The 18,762-nt window shown below is 46.2% G+C and overlaps 1 protein-coding gene across 1 annotated transcript in view; it reads left to right on the plus strand.

Annotated features, from left to right (window-relative positions):
• The window catches only part of COG5 (component of oligomeric golgi complex 5), a 261,645-nt gene that overhangs the window by 114,842 nt on the left and 128,041 nt on the right, over positions 1–18,762 (plus strand). The window contains exon 7 of the mRNA XM_054987831.1: positions 13,177–13,307. Within this exon, the coding sequence (XP_054843806.1) occupies positions 13,177–13,307 (131 nt within the window). The remainder of the gene's footprint in view (positions 1–13,176; positions 13,308–18,762) is intronic.

Here is an 18,762-nt window from a genome sequence, read left to right on the forward strand (position 1 = left end):
GTACCTGCCAGTACCCTTTCGTCAGGTCGAGGGCGGACAAGTACCGGGCCGGCCCCAGTTGCCCCACTAGGACGTCCGCCCGCGGCATGGGGTATGCGTCGAACTTGGCCACTTTGTTCAGTTCCCGGTAGTCGATGCAGAAGCGAGTCGACCCGTCTGGCTTTGGCACCAACACGATGGGGCTGCGCCATTCACTTCGGGACGGTTCAATCACCCCCAGGCGCAGCATTTCCTCCGTCTCCCGATCCACCGCCTCCCACTGCTTCCGGGGGATGGGTCGCCAGGTTGCCCTTGCAGATTGCCCTGGCTGGGTGGGGATGGCATGGTGCACCAGGTTCGTGACCCCGGGGCGTCTTGAAAAGACCCCGGGCGCTTGCTCCCACAGGGCCTGTAGCTGGGCCTTCTGTGCAGGGTTGAGCTGTGGATCCACCTTCGGCTCCTCGAACTCCGGGGCGTCAGCGGTCCATGGCAGCTCGCTGTCTGGGAGGTCTAAGGGGTCTTCGGCCAAGGCGCACCCATCCTCTGGCCGCTCATGCCACCGCTTGAGCAGGTTCACGTGCAGGGTTCTCCGTCGGCGTCGGCCTGGCCCGCACTGCAGCTCATAGGTGGTGGGGCCCAGCACCCTCCGAATTTGGTAAGGGCCCCTCCATGGGTCCCCCTCCTCCCGTGGGAACACCGAGTGGTGTACCAGGACCTTCTCTCCGACTTGGAAGGTCCTCATCCTTGCGCCCCGGTCATAGGCCGCCTTCTGCTTTGTCTGGGCGTGGGTCAGCTGGCGGTTGGCCTCAGCCTGGGACTGCTGCACCCGCCCACGGAGCTGGCTCATGTACTCCGGTATGGGGGGAGCAGGGCTGCTGGTGCGGGGACCCCACTGTTCTGCCAGCCGAGAGAGCATCCCCCGCGGCTTGCGCCCGTACAGCAGTTCAAAGGGGCTAAAGCCAGTGGACGCCTGCGGGGTCTCCCTAAGGGCGAACATGAGGGGGTCGATGTATAGGTCCCACTGTCGAGGCTTGTCCCGTGTCATCTTCCTCAAGGCTTCCTTGACGGTCTGGTTCAGACGCTCTGCCAAACCGTCAGTCTGAGGGTGATATGCCGAGGTGAACACCTGCCGGATCCCCAAATTCTGGCAGAGTTGACGCATGGCTTTGGCCCGGAACGCCCCCCCCCGGTCTGTCAAGATTTCATCAGGCAGTCCCACCATGGCAAAAAGCTTGGACAGGGCTCGTATCATCCCCGGGGTCTGCATCGTCTTAAGCGGGATGACCTCAGGGAATCGTGTAGCATAGTCCACAATCACCAGGGCAAAGCGGTGGCCCCGGGGCGTGCGTGGCAGTGGGCCGATAAAGTCCATCGCGATGCGCTGGAAGGGCGTCTCCATGACGGGCAGCGGGGAGAGGGGGGCCTTTGGTGGGCGCCGGGCTGCCACCCGCTGACAGGTGGGGCACGAGCGGCAGTGGGCCTTCACGTCCGCGTTCACAGAGGGCCAGAAGAACTGCTCGAGGATCTTCTTCAGGGTCTTGTGGTGCCCCAGATGCCCGGCCCAAGCGTGTTCATGGGCCGTGCGGAGGACTTCTGCCCGGTAAGCTGCCGGCACCAGTAGCTGGCGGATCTCTCCCTGGCCGTTTGGGGCACGGGCTAGGCGGACCCACACCCCTCCTTGCTTCTCAATGCGGGGAAGCCGTTGGGACCTCCGCTCATCCTGCACTCGGTCCTCTTCACGAACTGCTGTCTCCCGCAAGCGCTGTAAGGACTCATCTGCCCCTTGGGCCTCGCAGAAGGGGCGGTCGGCCAGGGGTCCCGCTGGTTCCTTGGCCTGCGGGCCTGCTCCTGGTCTGGTAGAGGGACCCTCATCCGGGTCGGGGGCCTCCTCCACTTGCAGCGCTGGGGCAACCTGTGGGTTTGCCAGTCCCTCGGCTGCCTCCCTAAGTAGCCTGGAGAACCCCGGGGCATCTCTCCCCAGCAGCATAGGGAGCGGTAAGTGGGCTACCTTGGCCACCTCCAGGCGGCGGAGCGCTCCCAGGTATTCCACTGTGATCCAGACCATAGGGTACGGCTGGGTGCGGCCCATCACGTCTGTCACCGGGACCCAGCGATGCACTGGGGTGTCAGCTGGGATAAGTTGGGAACGAATTGCTGATACTGCGCTCCCTGAGTCCAATAGGGCTTGTAGGGTCTGCCGTCCTATTCTCACGGTGGCGCACAGCCCCTGCACCGCCTTGCCGGCTGGTGGGTTAATTTCCCACGCGAATGCGCATACCACTGGTGGAGCGGCTGTGGGGGTGCAGGCTTGTATCTGGTGTTCCACCGCCTGTGCTAGCTTCACCTGAGCTGCTTGGAAGGTTGCCTCCAGCTTCCTCCACACCTCGTCCAGGTGTGCCTCTAGCCATGGTCTGAGCTCTGCAGTGGCATTGGGATGCATCCCCTCGCCTGGTGCCTGCGTTGGAACGACCTTCCCCGTACGGGCCACCAACTTGTCAGGGCTTGCTGCGGCTGCCACTGGGCGTGGCACTGGGCAGTCTGCTCCTGACGTCACAGGGGGGCCAGGGACTCTGCAGGACCCTGCTCTGTGGAAGGAGGGGCGGTATACCTCACCCAGACTCCCTCTCAGTCCACTCGCTGGCCTGCTCAACCTGGCCTGCTTACCCTCTGTGTCCTCCATCTCCTCCTTCCAGAACTCTCCTCCAAGCCTCCACCCTTGCATCCTACTGCTCTCACTCCACATCATCACTCCTCACTCACACCCACCACCTCAGAGCTCTTCCTAGCCACCTTATATAGGGCTTCCTTTCCCCGCCCCGCCCTCCTTCTAGGCTTGTTCCCTCTCCTGACTTGGCCCAGCTGTGCCTTCCCTCAGGTGTTTCCCTCCTACCACTAATCCCTTCTTGGCTTCCTTGCCTTGCTGGCAGGGTGGGGTTGAATGCGAGCCATCCCCAGCTGAGGTCTCCTTGGCTTTGCTCACGAGGAGCTGCCCCAGCCGGCTTCCGTGCTGCTGAGCCTGCCTGGCCTTGCTCGCGAGGAGCTGCCCTGGCCAGCTTTTGTGCTGCTGAGCCTGTCTGGCCTTGCTCGCGAGGAGCTGCCCTGGCCAGCTTCTGTGCTGCCTGTTCACTGATGCTGGGAGGGGCTACCCATCTCCTCCCCCAGAATGCCTGTGGCAGCTCCACCTGGAGGGGCTTGGCTCCTAGCACCTCCTGAGCCAGGCTGCTGTCCTCTAGCCAGGGTGTGGCTCTGGGCTGTGGTGGCTGCTTCTCCTCCTTGGAAGGTAAGGGCTCTGTCTGGGCTGTTGCTGTGTCCCTGTTCCCCTTGCCTTGGCCCTTTTCCTCTAGCCTGCTTAGCCCCCTTTCTCCCCCATGGTGGGTGGGACTAGCTGGCTTCTCCCTGCTCCCTCCAGCCTTCTGAGGCTTTGGCCTTTTGCCCCTTCCCCCTGGAGTAGGCAGGGTCTGGCTCTGTTTGCCAGACAGAGCAGCTGAACTGCTGTCTCCCGGCTGCCCCCTGCCGCTGTCTGCCAGCAAGTCCGGGGGCTGGGCTGCTGACCCCGGACAAGACTGCACAGGGAAGCCATTGAAATTCACAAGCATAAGCAAAACTTCAACAGGAAAGAAGAAACCTTAAGAATGAACAGAGCATGGTTTCCAGTTCTGAAAAACACCAGGCTAACAAAACATTCTATCCCCGACAATAGCCCTGCAGAGAAGATTAGCACATCAAGTACCAATCCATATGCAAAAGAACCTCCTCAGGATACAGTGAAGCCTCCCGCCATTAGCATTCCACACCCTGGGAAACTCTTACAGGATGACTCAGCTCAACCCCACCCCTCCTGAGTAGATACAAATGACCTACATCTTTTCCACACTGTGACACTGAGAGATCTCTGTCTTTTGGTGCTACACCTCTGAAGATGCCAGCCACAGCTGCTGGCGAAACGTCAGGAACTACAATGCCAAGACCACGGCAATACAGCCCGGAAAACCCACAACAACCTACTTAACTTCCTTGATCAAATTTGGGCTAGTCTGGGCCATCCAGGTTTCAAAGCTCATTTGTGACATGGGGAACAGTCAGCATCCTTGATCTACTTGTAGATCTTCTGAAACAAAAGTGCAGGGTTTTTTTGGAGGGACTGCATTTTTCAAGTAAACGAATATTGCTGGATTTTGCTCAGAAAACAATAGAAGCGCTGCTTTTTAAAATATCTCCTGAATCCATTGTGACAGCCAGAATAGTGCCATGGTTATATTGTCTGGGGAGGCTTGGGTTCAAATGTCTATTTGGCTATGAAAACTCATTGGGTGACCTTGGTCGAGTAACTCTCCATCAGTTAGCCTCCATCATCTTTATCAGTTAGCCTCTTTGTTTTAACGTGGAGAGGCATTTTAAGGTCGTAACTGTGATGGGCATAAAAAAGTCTCACATTTTTTTTCCAAACAAGTTTTATTAAATAAATGTTAAATATACAAGGATAACAGTATACATGCAACAAAAAGCGTTAAAATGTGTTATAAACTATGTACATAAAATTGGAGTTATGTTAGTACAATCTAGACAGTACAGTGATATAGTTTGACATTGTGATCTTTTGTTTTCCTTTTCTTATTTGTTTTGTTTTAATTAGATTATGAATCTAGTGTGGTTTGATCTAGATGGTTAGGTACCTGCAATTCTTTCTCTGTGATGTATTCAAAAAAAGGTATCAATTTTTCATAGAATTGAGTGCTGTTTGAAGATGTCTCAGAGTGGTGTAGTTTGTTGGTTACCTTTTCAATGATAAAATAATCCCATATTTTCAAATACCATTGGTTAATTGGTTGTTTTGGTTTATTCCAATTTAGAGCTATTTATGTTTTTGCAGCAATTAAAAAGGTTGTTATTAATTCTTGTCTTATCATTGGGATATCAATATCATGCCATAAATCTAGGAAAATTAGTTGAGGTATAAATGAGATCTTATGGTTGGTTATTGTATGTATTTGATATAATATGTCTTTGCAGAATTTATTTATGATCTGACATTTCCACCAACAGTGGGCATTTGAGCCAATGCCTCCGAATTCCCTCCAGCATAGTGGAGAATAATTTGGTATAATTGCAGAGACTTTTTTTGGAGTATGGTAACATCTTGTAATTGTTTTATATGTTTGGAGTTTTGTGTTAATTTCTGGAGTGCTAAGTAGTTTAGATGACCAAATCTGATTCCAGAGATCAGTTGTCAATGACCAATTGCAGTCTTTGTTTGAAAGTTTGTGATAAGTCTTGCATTTTGAAGAAGTAGAGATAGCTGCCAACTCAGAAAAGCTTTCAACTCTTGCCGCCTGTGATACAGACATTTTGTGTTATCTCTTTCAACTAAACCTGTTATATAATCACCTTTTGAAATGCTGGTTTAAAATATATAGACCACGAAGCAGCAGTTCTGTGGGTAAGTTTTGAAAATCGGTTTAGCTGTAGTAAATTAAGAAACTTGCAGTTCTAATGATAAAAAACATCTCTCTCCTTAAAGGGTCTTGCCCATTTTCCAGACTGGTGCAGCCCATAAATGCCACTAATTCCCTCTGATGTGCCATATCCTGCTATATAAAAGGCTAAGTGTCTTCAAGACAACTCACTTCCTACCCTGCTGAACCACTAGAGGGCGCTGCTGTGGAGGGAAGCCCAGATGAGGCAACCAAACTTCCAGAGAGCTTGCCATGGCAGGAAGCCCAGATTGGGATCAGGTGTGGAGCAGGCAGCAATGGTTTTTATTCAGAAATCAGATCATTTCCATATATATGTCCATAGGACCACTCAGAAGCAAGGTAAGCATCTAAGCAGCAAGAGTAAAAGTTGACAGGAATGTCATCGTGTGAGAGAGACTTCTCTTTTAACATTCAAGTCTGCTCTCCCCCCCCCCAATCATAAACAAGGTTTTGGTGCTCTCCTTGTGTGAGAACATTCCACATATTTGAAATATCAAGCTGAGTCACTAAGAAGTAAGACATAGCAAAGTCTGAGAGGGAGTACAAGGTCAGAAACACTGGAAGCTGTTACAGTCCATCAGATAAACACCTGTGGAAGCCTGTGAAAGAAATAGTTATGACACGGGTAAAATGACGTTGAGTTACAGCAGGATACGTTTGTTCAGCACAAAAGGATCATTAACATTGGCATGGATGGGGCTCAGACATGACAGGCCAAGTGTCAGGCTCAGCCACTGAGCCGTGTCCCCTCCCACTGATGACTTGCTTGCAGTGCTTTTGCATTCTCCTTGCTCTTCCTCTAGCATGCAGATCTCCAGCAATTTGACGACACCACAATTTACTGCACGGTCCAACTGCAGGCACTTTGTCCATCTAGAGTCTATCCTGCCACCATCCCAGCACAGACTTTGATGTTATTGGAACAGAATCTTGAACAAAGTAGCCCTGCAAATTTGCTTTTTAGTTTTCAGATCTGCCCCAGCTGCACGGTTGGCAGGTGCTGGAGTTCCTGAGGCTGTTCTGCGCACTGGCCAGCATTGCAAGGGACCATCCCCAGTGCAATGCCCGAGCTCTACCATGGGGCTGCTTGTAGCCAGTCTGGCACTTTACTTCCTCTGGGCCACCTCTGCCCGAGCCTTCTACCACCAACATTCCTGTGGACTGGGAGGGGGTCCTCAGGGACTATGGGCCCGGGTTCAAGCTGTTGGAACAAGAGGGTTCAGCACTGTCCCTTTCCTCAGGTTCCAGAGGGGGACAAACCAAAGAGTTAGAAAGATAGAGAGGTCAGGGCACTCTGTTTACTGCTCTGACTGCCCCTTTGATATGTAGATTGCTATTCTCCAGATTTCCTCCTCCTGACTTCCTCCCTCTCACCTCGTCTCTTCCTAGCATTGTTCCAGGCACCATCTCACTTCTTCTCCTCTCTCCATCTTGGAAGCATGGATGCAGGACTTATCCTGGCATCCATGCCCATCCTTAGACTAGATAGGTAGTTAGGATCTGTCTCTCCTCCTTTCCTATCAGAGAATGGAGTTCCTACAATAAAGAACTCTTATTTCCTTTCTAAGTATAAGCAAGTGTAAGCATTGTTATTTTCTCTCCTGCACACACGAGCCACACGAGCCAGCAGAACCAGCTCACCACTGCCTGTAATCACGCTTCCTCTGCTAAACGATAGACTCTGCTAATGGCTCAAACATGGAATCCTTTAATTAGGTTTCTAGGGCCAACATATGATTTATTTATCACAAGCCCTGCCTGGCAGAACCTCGCCATCCCAGGGGCTGATGGTGAGGTTTCCCTCGCAGGCTCTAACATGGTGACCTCTGGCAGTGATGTGACATCTACAGGTGCCCCTGCAGTGCTGGGCCCTTCCTGGTTCCTCTGGCCCACTGCAGTTCCTGACCCTGGCTCCTTGGGCTCCTCTTCTGGGGACTCTGAGTCAGAGTCCCTGAGTGGGTCATAGCGGGTCATGACACCACTTAAGTACCTTGCAGTAATCTCGCTCGTAGGCATGCCGGCAGGATTTGCAGGAGCAACTTCTGCTCCTGCTTTTCTCTCTGTCCATCCTGGAGTGGTTGCTATGGAGCATGCACCGCAGTGGTGATGGGATGCAGCCCTGTCACATGACCCCAGCTGTCTCCAGAAGGACAGGCTGTGCGTTCAAGAATATTTAGTGTTTAATGATGCCCCCATCATTAGTAGTGCCTTGTTATGGAACACAGTGAAGGCGTATTGATGGTGACGCATAATTTCCTTTGTATCACTCTGGAGACAAGCCAGGGCTAAATTGTTTCTTGAGTCAGCAAATAAAGATGGCTTGGCTGAATACCACTCGTAACCAATCAGCCAAAAAATATAACAAGCTTCTCAGAACTCAATATACCGTAGACATGCCGTGTGCCCAGCAAGCTCGCTTCCTAATCACCTATACCTGGCAATTGTTCGTGGCGTCTGGGGAGCTGGCTGGTAAGCTTTTTGTGCGCATTCCCCAACAGTGTTTAAAACAGATCGATGAGATTCAGCATTGAAGACTTGAGAGGCCAAGCTGACAGAGGTGTGCAGATGACAAGTGTGCTGTTTTAAACCACTTTATTTGGAGCCTATAAAATGAGGGCAGCATTCTTGCAAGAAGGGTCATCTTCCGAACACTACGCCTCTTTTCTCCGAAGCAGAGCAAGATGTCCTATTGAGGTTTCTCCAGCTGAGATGTAGCAAATGGCAAAGCAAATGAAGCTTCTGGTCTTGAAGGAACTTGTATAGAATAACATCACAAAGCCTCTCAGAAGCCCCCTCTCATTTTCCAGCCCTTTTGACATGATTTTTCTTTTAAACCTGAGAACATGCATGGAGCAAGTATCTCTGTTCATCTGAAACCAGGCAGCAATTTCTCTTGTTAACGTAGAGGTTATCATTTCTGCTGCATTGGACAGTCGGCTAAGTGAAGTTGCTGCCCCTTTGGTGCATACTGCTTAGTTGGGATCTGTGCTGGAGCATCAAGGGGCAGACCGCTTTGGGCTTCTGTTCGCCTTCGCCTCCTGCTCCAAGGGCAACAGCAGAAGAGAGGCTCTTGGTGGAGGATAATGATACCGATGCTGCTGGGTGCAGAGACGGCCTTTTTGTTATGGTGGCTGTCTACAAAAAGGCTGTGAGGACAGATGCTGCGTAGATAACGCACATACTGTGCTGCAACTAACAGGCTGTAGGCCACCCCCTTCCTCTGGTGGCATGATACAGCCTTCTTCTCCCTTTCTTGTTTGATGTAGGGCCAAGCTACAAGTGATGAATGACACTTGAACGGCAAGTGAACAGACTCACGTGTATTCCTCCCTGTTCACTTGCGCTCCACTTGCGCTCCACTTGTGATCAAGTGGAGCGCAAGTGAACGGAGGAATACACGTGAGTCTCTTCACTTGCCGTTCAAGTGTCATTCATTACTTGTAGCTTGGCCCTACATGATCGAGTGGAGCACAAGCGAACAGGGAGGAATACACGTGAGTCTGTTCACTTGCCGTTCAAGTGTCATTTGTCACTTGTAGCTTGGCCCTACATGATCGAGTGGAGCACAGGTGAACAGGGAGGAATACATGCAAGTCTGTTCACTTGCCGTTCAAGTGTCATTCGTCACTTGTAGCTTGGCCCTACATGATAGAGTGGAGCACAAGTGAACAGGGAGGAATACATGTGAGTCCGTTCACTTGCCGTTCAAGTGTCATTCGTCACTTGTAGCTTGGCCCATAGTAACTGAGTCCCTTGCATCTGCTGTCAGACAGTTCCAAAGTCATGGAAATCAAGGTTGGGAATTGAGTAATTCAACTGGCATTTTATGCTGAGGATTCTTTTTAGGAAACAGTTCCTAAATGAGTGGCGTGCTATTAGCTCATTTTGGAATATCTGTCAGACTAATTCCTGGGAAGTAAATGTCTACTTTAGTGGATACTTGGAAATCACTAGCCATGCAAATCACACCTGACCGTTTTATACATAATGAGCGTATCCACAGGCAACCTATACGTTACCATATGCCACAAGGGGAGATGTAAAATTTCCAGCTTTAAGCTATGGAAAAACCCCTGAAGTTTGGGGGGAAATTGAAATAATGGCTGCTATATGATGCAGAGCGAACCAAGGAATGTCAGGGAATAAGTATGCATAACTCCTAATAGTAAATCTTCAACATGTCAAGCAGAAGTTTTGTTAAATAGGATGCCTTTAAAAATTGGCATGTTGATTTATTTATTTTTTTGCATTTGCACAAATTTCCCTCAAAACTGTGGTGGCTGCTGCTGCCAAAGCAGCATTTGAAAATTATTGCATGACCTGTCAGATCTCTTGGTGGCCAATCAGAATCTCTGCTGGCCCAATGCGCACCATCTGGCTCCACCCACTTTCTGAAAGAACTTGGCTGGTGCCGTACATTCTTGCATATTCATTGTTGCCAAAACAAAAATAGTTTTGAAAATGAGCGATATGTCTACAGTTTACGTAAGAATTGTCATTATCCAATGCTGTAGATTGCCTTAGATAAAAGTATTCATACTACACATTTTCAGTAAATTCTTGTATTTCATTGCCACCCCCCCCCCCACCCAGTGTTTCCCCAAATTTCCCAATATTTCCATAGCAAAATTGAAAAAGTCCCCAGACTCCTTCATGCTATATATTTTAAGCATGGAAAATCTTACCTTAAGAAGCATTTCACTCATTCTAAAAGAGCAATGGAGGGTTTTTTTTAGCGTTCTCAAGATAGTGGAAGGCTTCTTAGACTGGAGGGAGGCTTCACATTTTGCTCACTGGAGTGTAATGAGTTAGCATTGTTTCGTTTACTTTTGAGTCACTTAAAAACCATAAAGGAAGTTGGAAAATTAATGAAATTTCTGGTTTTGTCATTAGCTAAGAAATACACTGTGATTGAAAAGTATTAGATGCAATTTTAAAAAAACAATAAATCAGTAGCTTGCTAGCTAGTTTAATTCCTCCTTATAATTAGATGCCTTGGTATGCAAATAGTGTTGCATATTACAGTCTTAACTTTTTAATTTCAGTGATAACTTCTTGGCAACAATCTCAGGCACTGTGGGTTTCTAACATGGAATAATGACATTTTGCAACTATCTTGTTGGTTTCAAGGGACCCAAAGGCACATGAAACAAAGCAAACTCGTTACAATGATCAAGTAAAGCACCACAGGTCACAAAATGCTGCGACGGGTGGCTTAACATTCTATTATCTGCTAAAAAGCAAAACATCACTGTGTAAAATGCGGCTTAAGAAAGCAGCCTGTGATCCCTGAAGCTTAATAAGAACTTGATGTGCATGATCTCATGTGGATCTTACTAATACTGAAATGTCTCCCTGGAATATCCATAACTGGGAACTATGCAAGTGTGAAATCTGTTGCTCCTTGAGAAGGTCCATGGTTAATGTGAATTTATTCATCATAATAGAACATTCACACGCATTCCACCGCTGTGTTCAACAAAGTCTTTCTTCAATTTAAGTGGGACTTCCACCTGAGGAAGAACCACTTAATTAGCAGAAAGCTCTTTAGATTGGAGAAAGTCTTCTTCAAATCTAGAGTGGGGTAAGATATATGCCATTGTATACAATGCAACATCACCGCTGGATTGAGTTATCTCCTACTGTACTGAAGTATTCTATGGCCCAACAAAACATTGGGCCATATGATCGTTTTTATTTATTAAAAGCAGGGATTTTTTTCTGGGAAAAGAGGTGGTGGAACTCAGTGGGTTGCCCTCGGAGAAAATGGTCACATGGCTGGTGGCCCCACCCCCTGATCTCCAGACAGCGGGGAGTTGAGATTGTCTTCCGCGCCACTGGAGCGACGCAGAGGGCAATCTCAACTCCCCTCTATCTGGAGATCAGGGGGCGGGGCCACAAGCCATGTGACCATTTTCAGGAGGTTCCAGAACTCCGTTCCACCGCGTTCCTGCTGAAAAAAAGCCCTGTTTAAAAGTATTAATATATTCTGCCTGACAACAGGCCTCCAGGGTGGCACACAATTAGAGAAAATGGAAATGAGAAATGCAGGAAGTTTTTCTAAAAAAAGAATAATAATGACTGTTATACAGTGAATGGGTGGGCATTTATGAAGTAAAATGGCTTTCCCCCGGGTCTTCTTGCTGCAGTTGAAAAGTTGCAATCTAGTGTAAGACGCAGCATTAACATTCTAGCAATGCAACAGGGTCTAATCATATTTTAAAACTGGCATTTTTCATTTGAACAACATGGTATGAAGAGCTGTAGCTATGCCATGGTTCTAGAGAGAGGGGCTACTCAGAGTTTTCACCAATATAAAGCAAAGGCCTCTTCTGTGATATACTTAAGTGCCTATATAGCAATATCCAGTTATTATCTACTTTAAGTGCCGTTGAGCAAGGGGAAATGGCCTTTGCACTAAAAGTGCTGGGTTTCCGTCTGGAATAAAAATGAATCAGTACTGGAATCTCTCAAGAAATGGCTTTGATTTTTTAAAAAGTATGACTGTTTATTTCCTGCACAAAAAGAAATCCAAGTGGAGCACAACGAAACCTTGTGATAGCTTAGCAAGAAGGCTGGCCTGTTTTGATGGACGAGTTTGAAAATTTAAGTGCAAATAATTCGCGGAACAAAATTTCTTTTAAAAACGGTTCAAAGAAATAAACATGATGTGTATGGGGTGTTAGTAACATTTCTGTTGTTTCAGTCAAAGATCTTCTTTACATTTTCATTTTATAAACTTTGACTACAGTCCTGTCATTGTTAGCTGTGGAATGTGTAGATGCTTAATAACCAGGGCTTTTCCAGCCGTAACGCGGGGGAACAGAGTTCCGGCACCTCTTGAAAATGGTCACATGGCTGGTGGCCCCGCCCCCTGATCTCCAGACAGAGGGGAGTTGAGATTGCCCTCCGTGCGGAGGGCAATCTCAACTCCCCTCTGTCTGGAGATCAGGGGGCGGGGCCACCAGCCATGTGACCATTTTCTCCGAGTGCAACCCACTGAATTCTACCACCTTTTCCCCAGAAAAACCCCCTGTTAATAACAATAACCAAACTGCAGCTTAGGGTAGTGTTTATTATTGGGTTGGATCCAGCCAGCCTTTTCTCTCCCATATTTCCCCGTTCCACTCCATAACTCAGCCCCCATACCCGATGTTATTTGTATATTCAGGTCCCATGATTCTCAAAATAGCCTCTTTGAATAATTAAACAGGACACCGCCTTACTTTTTCACGAGCAAAAAAGCTGGTCGGATCCACCCATAATCCTGACTCTCAAGGATGCTTCCAGTCCATACTTCTGTATTAAAATTAAATAGTTATAGTTATAGATCACATTCGTTTTGTACACAGTATGACTGCCCATTTAAAAACGAGGTCACCTCTATAATCATCTGTCATCCTAAGCAGAATTACACCCTTACTCCCGGAGTTATACCAGTCCATGGATTTAGGTTACCGCTGCTACTGCTACAGTAGTAATAACGCGCTATTAGTCATTTGTGGCAGGACTATAGATTATGTGGGACGTAGGGCTTGAATCCGATGGTGAATAGTTCTTCTAGTCCCTTGTAAAAGAAAGGTTTGGACTTTGGAGTGCATGCCAATATCAAGTATTCTAGAGATGAACAAGTGACGTGTAAAACAACACTAAAAAGGTGTAACATTTTGCTTTACCATTGTCAGACTTTTTATAACATATCAATATTCTGTTACTTTTATAGATTACCTTTCTCAAGGAATAGACCTCTCCGGAATCGAAGTGATTGAAAATGACCTGCTTTTTATTGCAAGAGCTCGGCTAGAGGTGGAAAATCAGGCCAAACGGTTGCTTGAGCAAGGAATTGAGACTCAGGTACCATCTGATTTTTTTTCTCAGAAGCAGATACATAAAAGTTTTGCTGTTTAATGGATGGATCCAACTGTTTATAAATATATTGGTGAAGCTGGTGCTACCCTTGCAGCTGTGTAATCAGTTCAGTTTATTAATGATACTATCATTTTTGCTGGGTCCCAACATGAAAATCTGCAGCAGGAAGCTGGAGGTGAGGAAGTTTTACTCTACTGATTAAAGATACACTGCACCTAGGGCTTTTTTTCAGCTGGAACGCAGGGGAACGGAGTTCCGGAACCTCTTGAAAATGGTCACATGGCTGGTGGCCCCGCCCCCTGATCTCCAGACAGAGGGGAGTTGAGATGGCCCTCCGCGCCGCTGCAGCGGCGCGGAGGGCCATCTCAACTCCCCTCTGTCTGGAGATCAGGGGGCGGGGCCACCAGCCATGTGACCATTTTCCCCGAGGGCAACCCACTGAGTTCTACCACCTCTTTTCCCAGGGAAAAAGCCCTGTACTGCAAGATCTGACCCGCTGTCCGTACCACCCTGTACTGATTTGTCCTGTTTGTAATGCCTTTTAAACCTAGTCTCTTTGGCTTTGGAACCTTAAATTCAGCTCCTCCTTACTTTACCTTAAACTTATACACTAGAGGGCCAACATACTTTTTAATTCCACTCACACAGAGTGTAGGTATTCTCTACTTCACCCAAGCTGTTACCTCAAGAACTCCTTCCATTTTATGTTTGTGAGCCCTGTATATTTCTGTCTCCCTGACTCTCTGAGAAGGTTTTCACTGCTACCAAAAGCTGTTGCCTTAGACCTCCTCGTTGTAAGATGTAATATAAGAAGGCTTGTTATAGATGGTAGTTTACAAACAAGATCTCCCTCAATATTTGAATCTTAAGCAATCATCAGAGAATGAATGCATGTAATTGAGTGCATAAAGTGTACAAAATGCTCAGTGCATATAATAAATACAATTACATCCATTCAATAAACACATCCAATAAGTAGAGTTAAAGACATCCATTAATGACAAATACATACAATAAATATTCCGCTCGGGAACACAATGCATCTGTAGATAGTGTAACACCAGTTAACTCATAGGAAGTCCTCAATACATTCTGTCTGTATACCACTTGAGTTCCTTCACTTGAAAGAGGTACTTCAGGTGTGTGAGTTAAACTTTCAGTGAATTTTTTGCTGCCCTTGAGAAAGCTCATTCGAGCGAAACAAATGCAGCTAGCAGTTTGTTGACCGGTGGTTCCCTATGGAGACAATGAAATGTTATTATACAGCATAAGATGTTATTACACAAGTGGAAGTTATAATTGTGTCTTCTAATTGTACATTCAACACGGGAGACTGAGACTGTTTTTGAAACAAGCAATCTGTTAATTTCAATAAGAAGGAACTCAAGTGATATATACATGGAATGTACTGAGGACTTCCTATGAGTTTTTCTAAAACAAAAATAGAATATATTTATTAGGTACATAAGCATGATGGTTGCAGAGTTTTGATAAGCATATTGGTTTCAGAATAGTTCTTAAATTTGGTGGTTTCAAAGACAGTTATATATTCACAAGCTCAATCACACAAACTAATTTTCCACCCAGATCTTCTCTAACAGAATAAACTCCTCACAGACATAGATTAATTCAGGCCTTTCCACACAGCTTGCCTGAATTAAATAGCTCTGTCTCTCACTTAGATATACACAGATGCTCTCTCTCAGGCACACACACAGTTTGCCTGACTTAAATAAAATAATTTCTCTCTCACATATACATCAACTGTCCCAGGTGCATGCGCAGTTTGCCTGACTTAGAATTTCTCAGAATGCCACACAGATACTGACTCTCTCAGGAACACGTAATTTCATTGAACTTGGCAGAATAAATTCTCTCAGAAACACACAGATGCTCTCAGGTGGTACACATTTGCCTGTTTTGACCTGAATGAATATTTTCTCTCAGAAATGGACAGTTCAGGTTTCACACAGATTGCCTGACCAAGCTAGAATAAAACCCCTTCAGACTTCTACACAGGTTGCCTGCTTTGCTCAGAATAATTTCTCTCAGCGCAGTAACTAAAAACTGCATTTCACTCTGCCCCTTAGGGTACAGCTACTGTCCAGTAAGATTCAACTCCATCCGGCCATCCAGCCCCCCTCCGCCTTTCCTCAGAGGCCTGCATTTTAACTAAGACAACAACTTTAAAAGCCCCACATTAGCAAGCTGAAATAAAATCTAAACTATTTAAATGCAAAAAATTACAGTATTTTTCAAAATGCAAACTTTAGGTAGGACAATATCTCCCTGCACCACCTCTATCAACTGTCCTAAAACTTAGCTGCCGTGGTCTTCCTGTTTTGCAACTAGGCACTTCACCCCTTTCAGACTAAATGATGCAAAATACTTAGATACATGCAAATCTGCTTATGAACCGTGAGTGTCGGTTTTTACTTAGGGACTCTGAAAAAATAAATCCACGGCACGTCTGTTATTATTTGGCTATATGTAACTGAAAGTACTTACTGTTGTTAGATAAGGTCAAAATGGTACATGCATAGGACACAAACAATTTTCTCTTTCTATTAAATTCTGAAGAATAACTGACAAGTGGAGCCGTGAAAATTAATCTCCCTTGATTTGAACAATTGACAGTTGTGTTAGGCAGTGTATCAAAATAATTACGAAATGATTAGTCTGCGTGTCTGTCCTGTGTGGCCAGTGACTAACTTTCAATAACACTGAGGACCATTCAGAAGAACTTTAATAGTGTTTAGTTGTATCTGGAGTGAAAGGAAGATTGAAAGTACCCTGATAAAATGTTGCTACAGCTTCCGTTTTCTCGATAAGAATGAATAGATGATTTGTGTCCTGAGAAAGATGTCAAGAATGTTGGAGGGGAATGTTGGAGGGGAGTGGTGAATAGAAAAACTTAGGAGAAATTGCAGATTTTTGTTTTCTTTCTCCTCATATGGTACTGGCTATTTGTTAACCTGTTTTTTTCATCCTTCCACATATGGTTCAGCCTGTGTATGTTCATATGACAACTGAATTTACATTCTGGAATAGAGAATTTTGCATGTGTTTGAGTTCATTGGGTGAATTTTTGAGCTCTTTTACCCTTGTTGACAAAGTGTAAAAGGTCTGGGCTTATAGTACTGGTTCGTACTTTATTTTTGCTTTGTTAGGTTCCCATATTAGGTGCACTATGGTAGAGATGATGCTCGTGCCCGAAGAAGCCAATGCACCTATCAAAAGAGTTACCACTTATAAGAGTTACCACTTTTTTGGATTTTTTTTTATTGTGGCCTCAAAAACATCAGATCATTCAGATCATGGTATCATGGAAGCTGTTTATCCATCTTCCTTCTCCTGCTGAAAAGTGTGTAGTAATGGACAGGTTAATATCAATCTCTTTCTTTCTCTGCATATATGTAGGAGCAGTACATGCCCAATCAGAACTGCTGCCCAGAGACCACAAAAACCTTGAGCCACTCCTGTTTCAAGTACAGAGAAAAATGAAGAATTTCATATGGTGAAATATAATGCCTGAGGGTTTTTTTTCTTTCTCCCCGCCCCGCTCTACCTTTTTTAGGAACCTAAGAGTAGGCATTTTCTCAGAGGACATAGACATTCCTAATAAACTTCTTCAATTACTTTAAACTATACTTAATCATACGCAACAAGGTCTTCTAAATATATTTAACAAATATTGATATGCTGGCTTTTAAAAGAAAAGGCAGAACAGATTTTTCTATATGATGCGTTAGTCAAGATAAAAGTGCAGTTAGATAAAAGATAAATTAGATATAGAAAATGCATTGATAATATCTTTCCAGGTTTAGGTTATGACTGATCAAGAAAACGCTAGTTTGCCATTATCTTAAATAGATTAGTTTGTGTGAGTGTGTGCCGTCAAGCTGCAACCGACTTATGGGTGACCCCCACAAGGGGCTTTCAAGGCAAGAGATGAGTAGAGGGGGTTTGCCATTGCCTGTCTCTGCAGAAGAACCCCATCCAAGTAGCGGCCCTGCTTAGCTTCCAAATCTGACAGGATCAGGCTATACCATACTGTTCTGCCACCCCCAGCTAACTGGATAGCCTTAAAATATTTCCTTGTCTGCCTGCTTCTGTAATGCTGAGTGTTCCATTTCATCCGCTGTTGGCAGCAGGCCTGGTCAAGGGCTGAACCACCAAATGTGTGCTAAGCTTGCCTTCCCATCATTAGCGATCAATATAATTGGACTGAAGCCCAACTTAGTAGAAAGAGGTCTGACAGGCGCCAGAATAGTACTTGGTCTATTAACACGTAACTGCTTTTCTGCCCTTCTGACACTTGTGTGACCAGGGCGTTTTTTTCTGGGGAAAGCGGTGGTGGAACTCAGTGGGTTGCCCTCGGAGAAAATGGTCCCATGGCTGGTGGCCCTGCCCCCTGATCTCCAGACAGAGGGGAGTTTAGATTGCCTTCCACGCTGCTTCAGCAGTGCAGAAGGCAGTCTAAACTCCGCCTCTGTCTGGAGATCAGGGGGCGGGGCCACCAGCCATGGGACCATTTTCAAGAGGTTCCGGAACTCCGTTCCACCGCGTTCCTATTGAAAAAAAGCCGTGTGCGTGACTATTGTGCTTCTTTCTCTTTTTCATACAATAAAAGTCTCTTAATCTAAGCTGTGTGTTAAACAACCTGTTGTCCTCCTGGAGCGTACAGGACACTTCATAAAGTTTGAAAAGGCTTGGATCAAAAGAAATTGTTCCGCTGAATATGGATGCCAGAATAAAAATGGTCTTCAGCAGCAGTCATTACAATACTCTTTATTTCCAAGCTGGAGAGTTCAGAACATTCCACCTTTTAAACACCTCGTCTAGTACCACTTAACTCCTTGACACTGTCAGAAATTTTGGCCCTTGCTTTGCTCATTAAGCAGCCATCATTGCAAGTTCCTGTTATTTGGCTAACCATTCCCAAGGGAACACTTTTAATCAACCAGCTGTCTCCATTCAGTACCAGTAGCAAGCTGAAACATGTTGTGCATTTGGAAGCCAGTTCTTTGACCCGGCTAGAAGGTATGCTCATAACAACTTGCTCTTATTAGCTCAGGAACACTTCTTCGTGACATTTTTCCTAGGCAGTTTTTGCCTTGTAGGATCAACGGGTGCAGATCCATCCTGAGATGCAATTATACACATGCCAGGAACCAAAGCCCACTTTGGCAAATACATGAACTGTTCCATTCTTTTTGCAAATACATACACATACACACACTGTACAGCAGAGAGCAGGGGAGAACATTTTTACAGGGATAGTCCAAAGAGGATAGTTCCTAGGACATCAATATAATACATTCTATTGCAGAGCAACAATGAAAATAATATCTAGTTAAAAGCGCAAATGTTCCAATCAGAGAGGATGTTCTCTGGTGGTCCAGAGAGTGGGGCAGTCTGTACTTTTCGGACCGTAGCT

This window comes from Eublepharis macularius, chromosome 9 (genome assembly GCF_028583425.1).
Source record: "Eublepharis macularius isolate TG4126 chromosome 9, MPM_Emac_v1.0, whole genome shotgun sequence".
Classification (NCBI taxonomy): domain Eukaryota; kingdom Metazoa; phylum Chordata; class Lepidosauria; order Squamata; family Eublepharidae; genus Eublepharis; species Eublepharis macularius.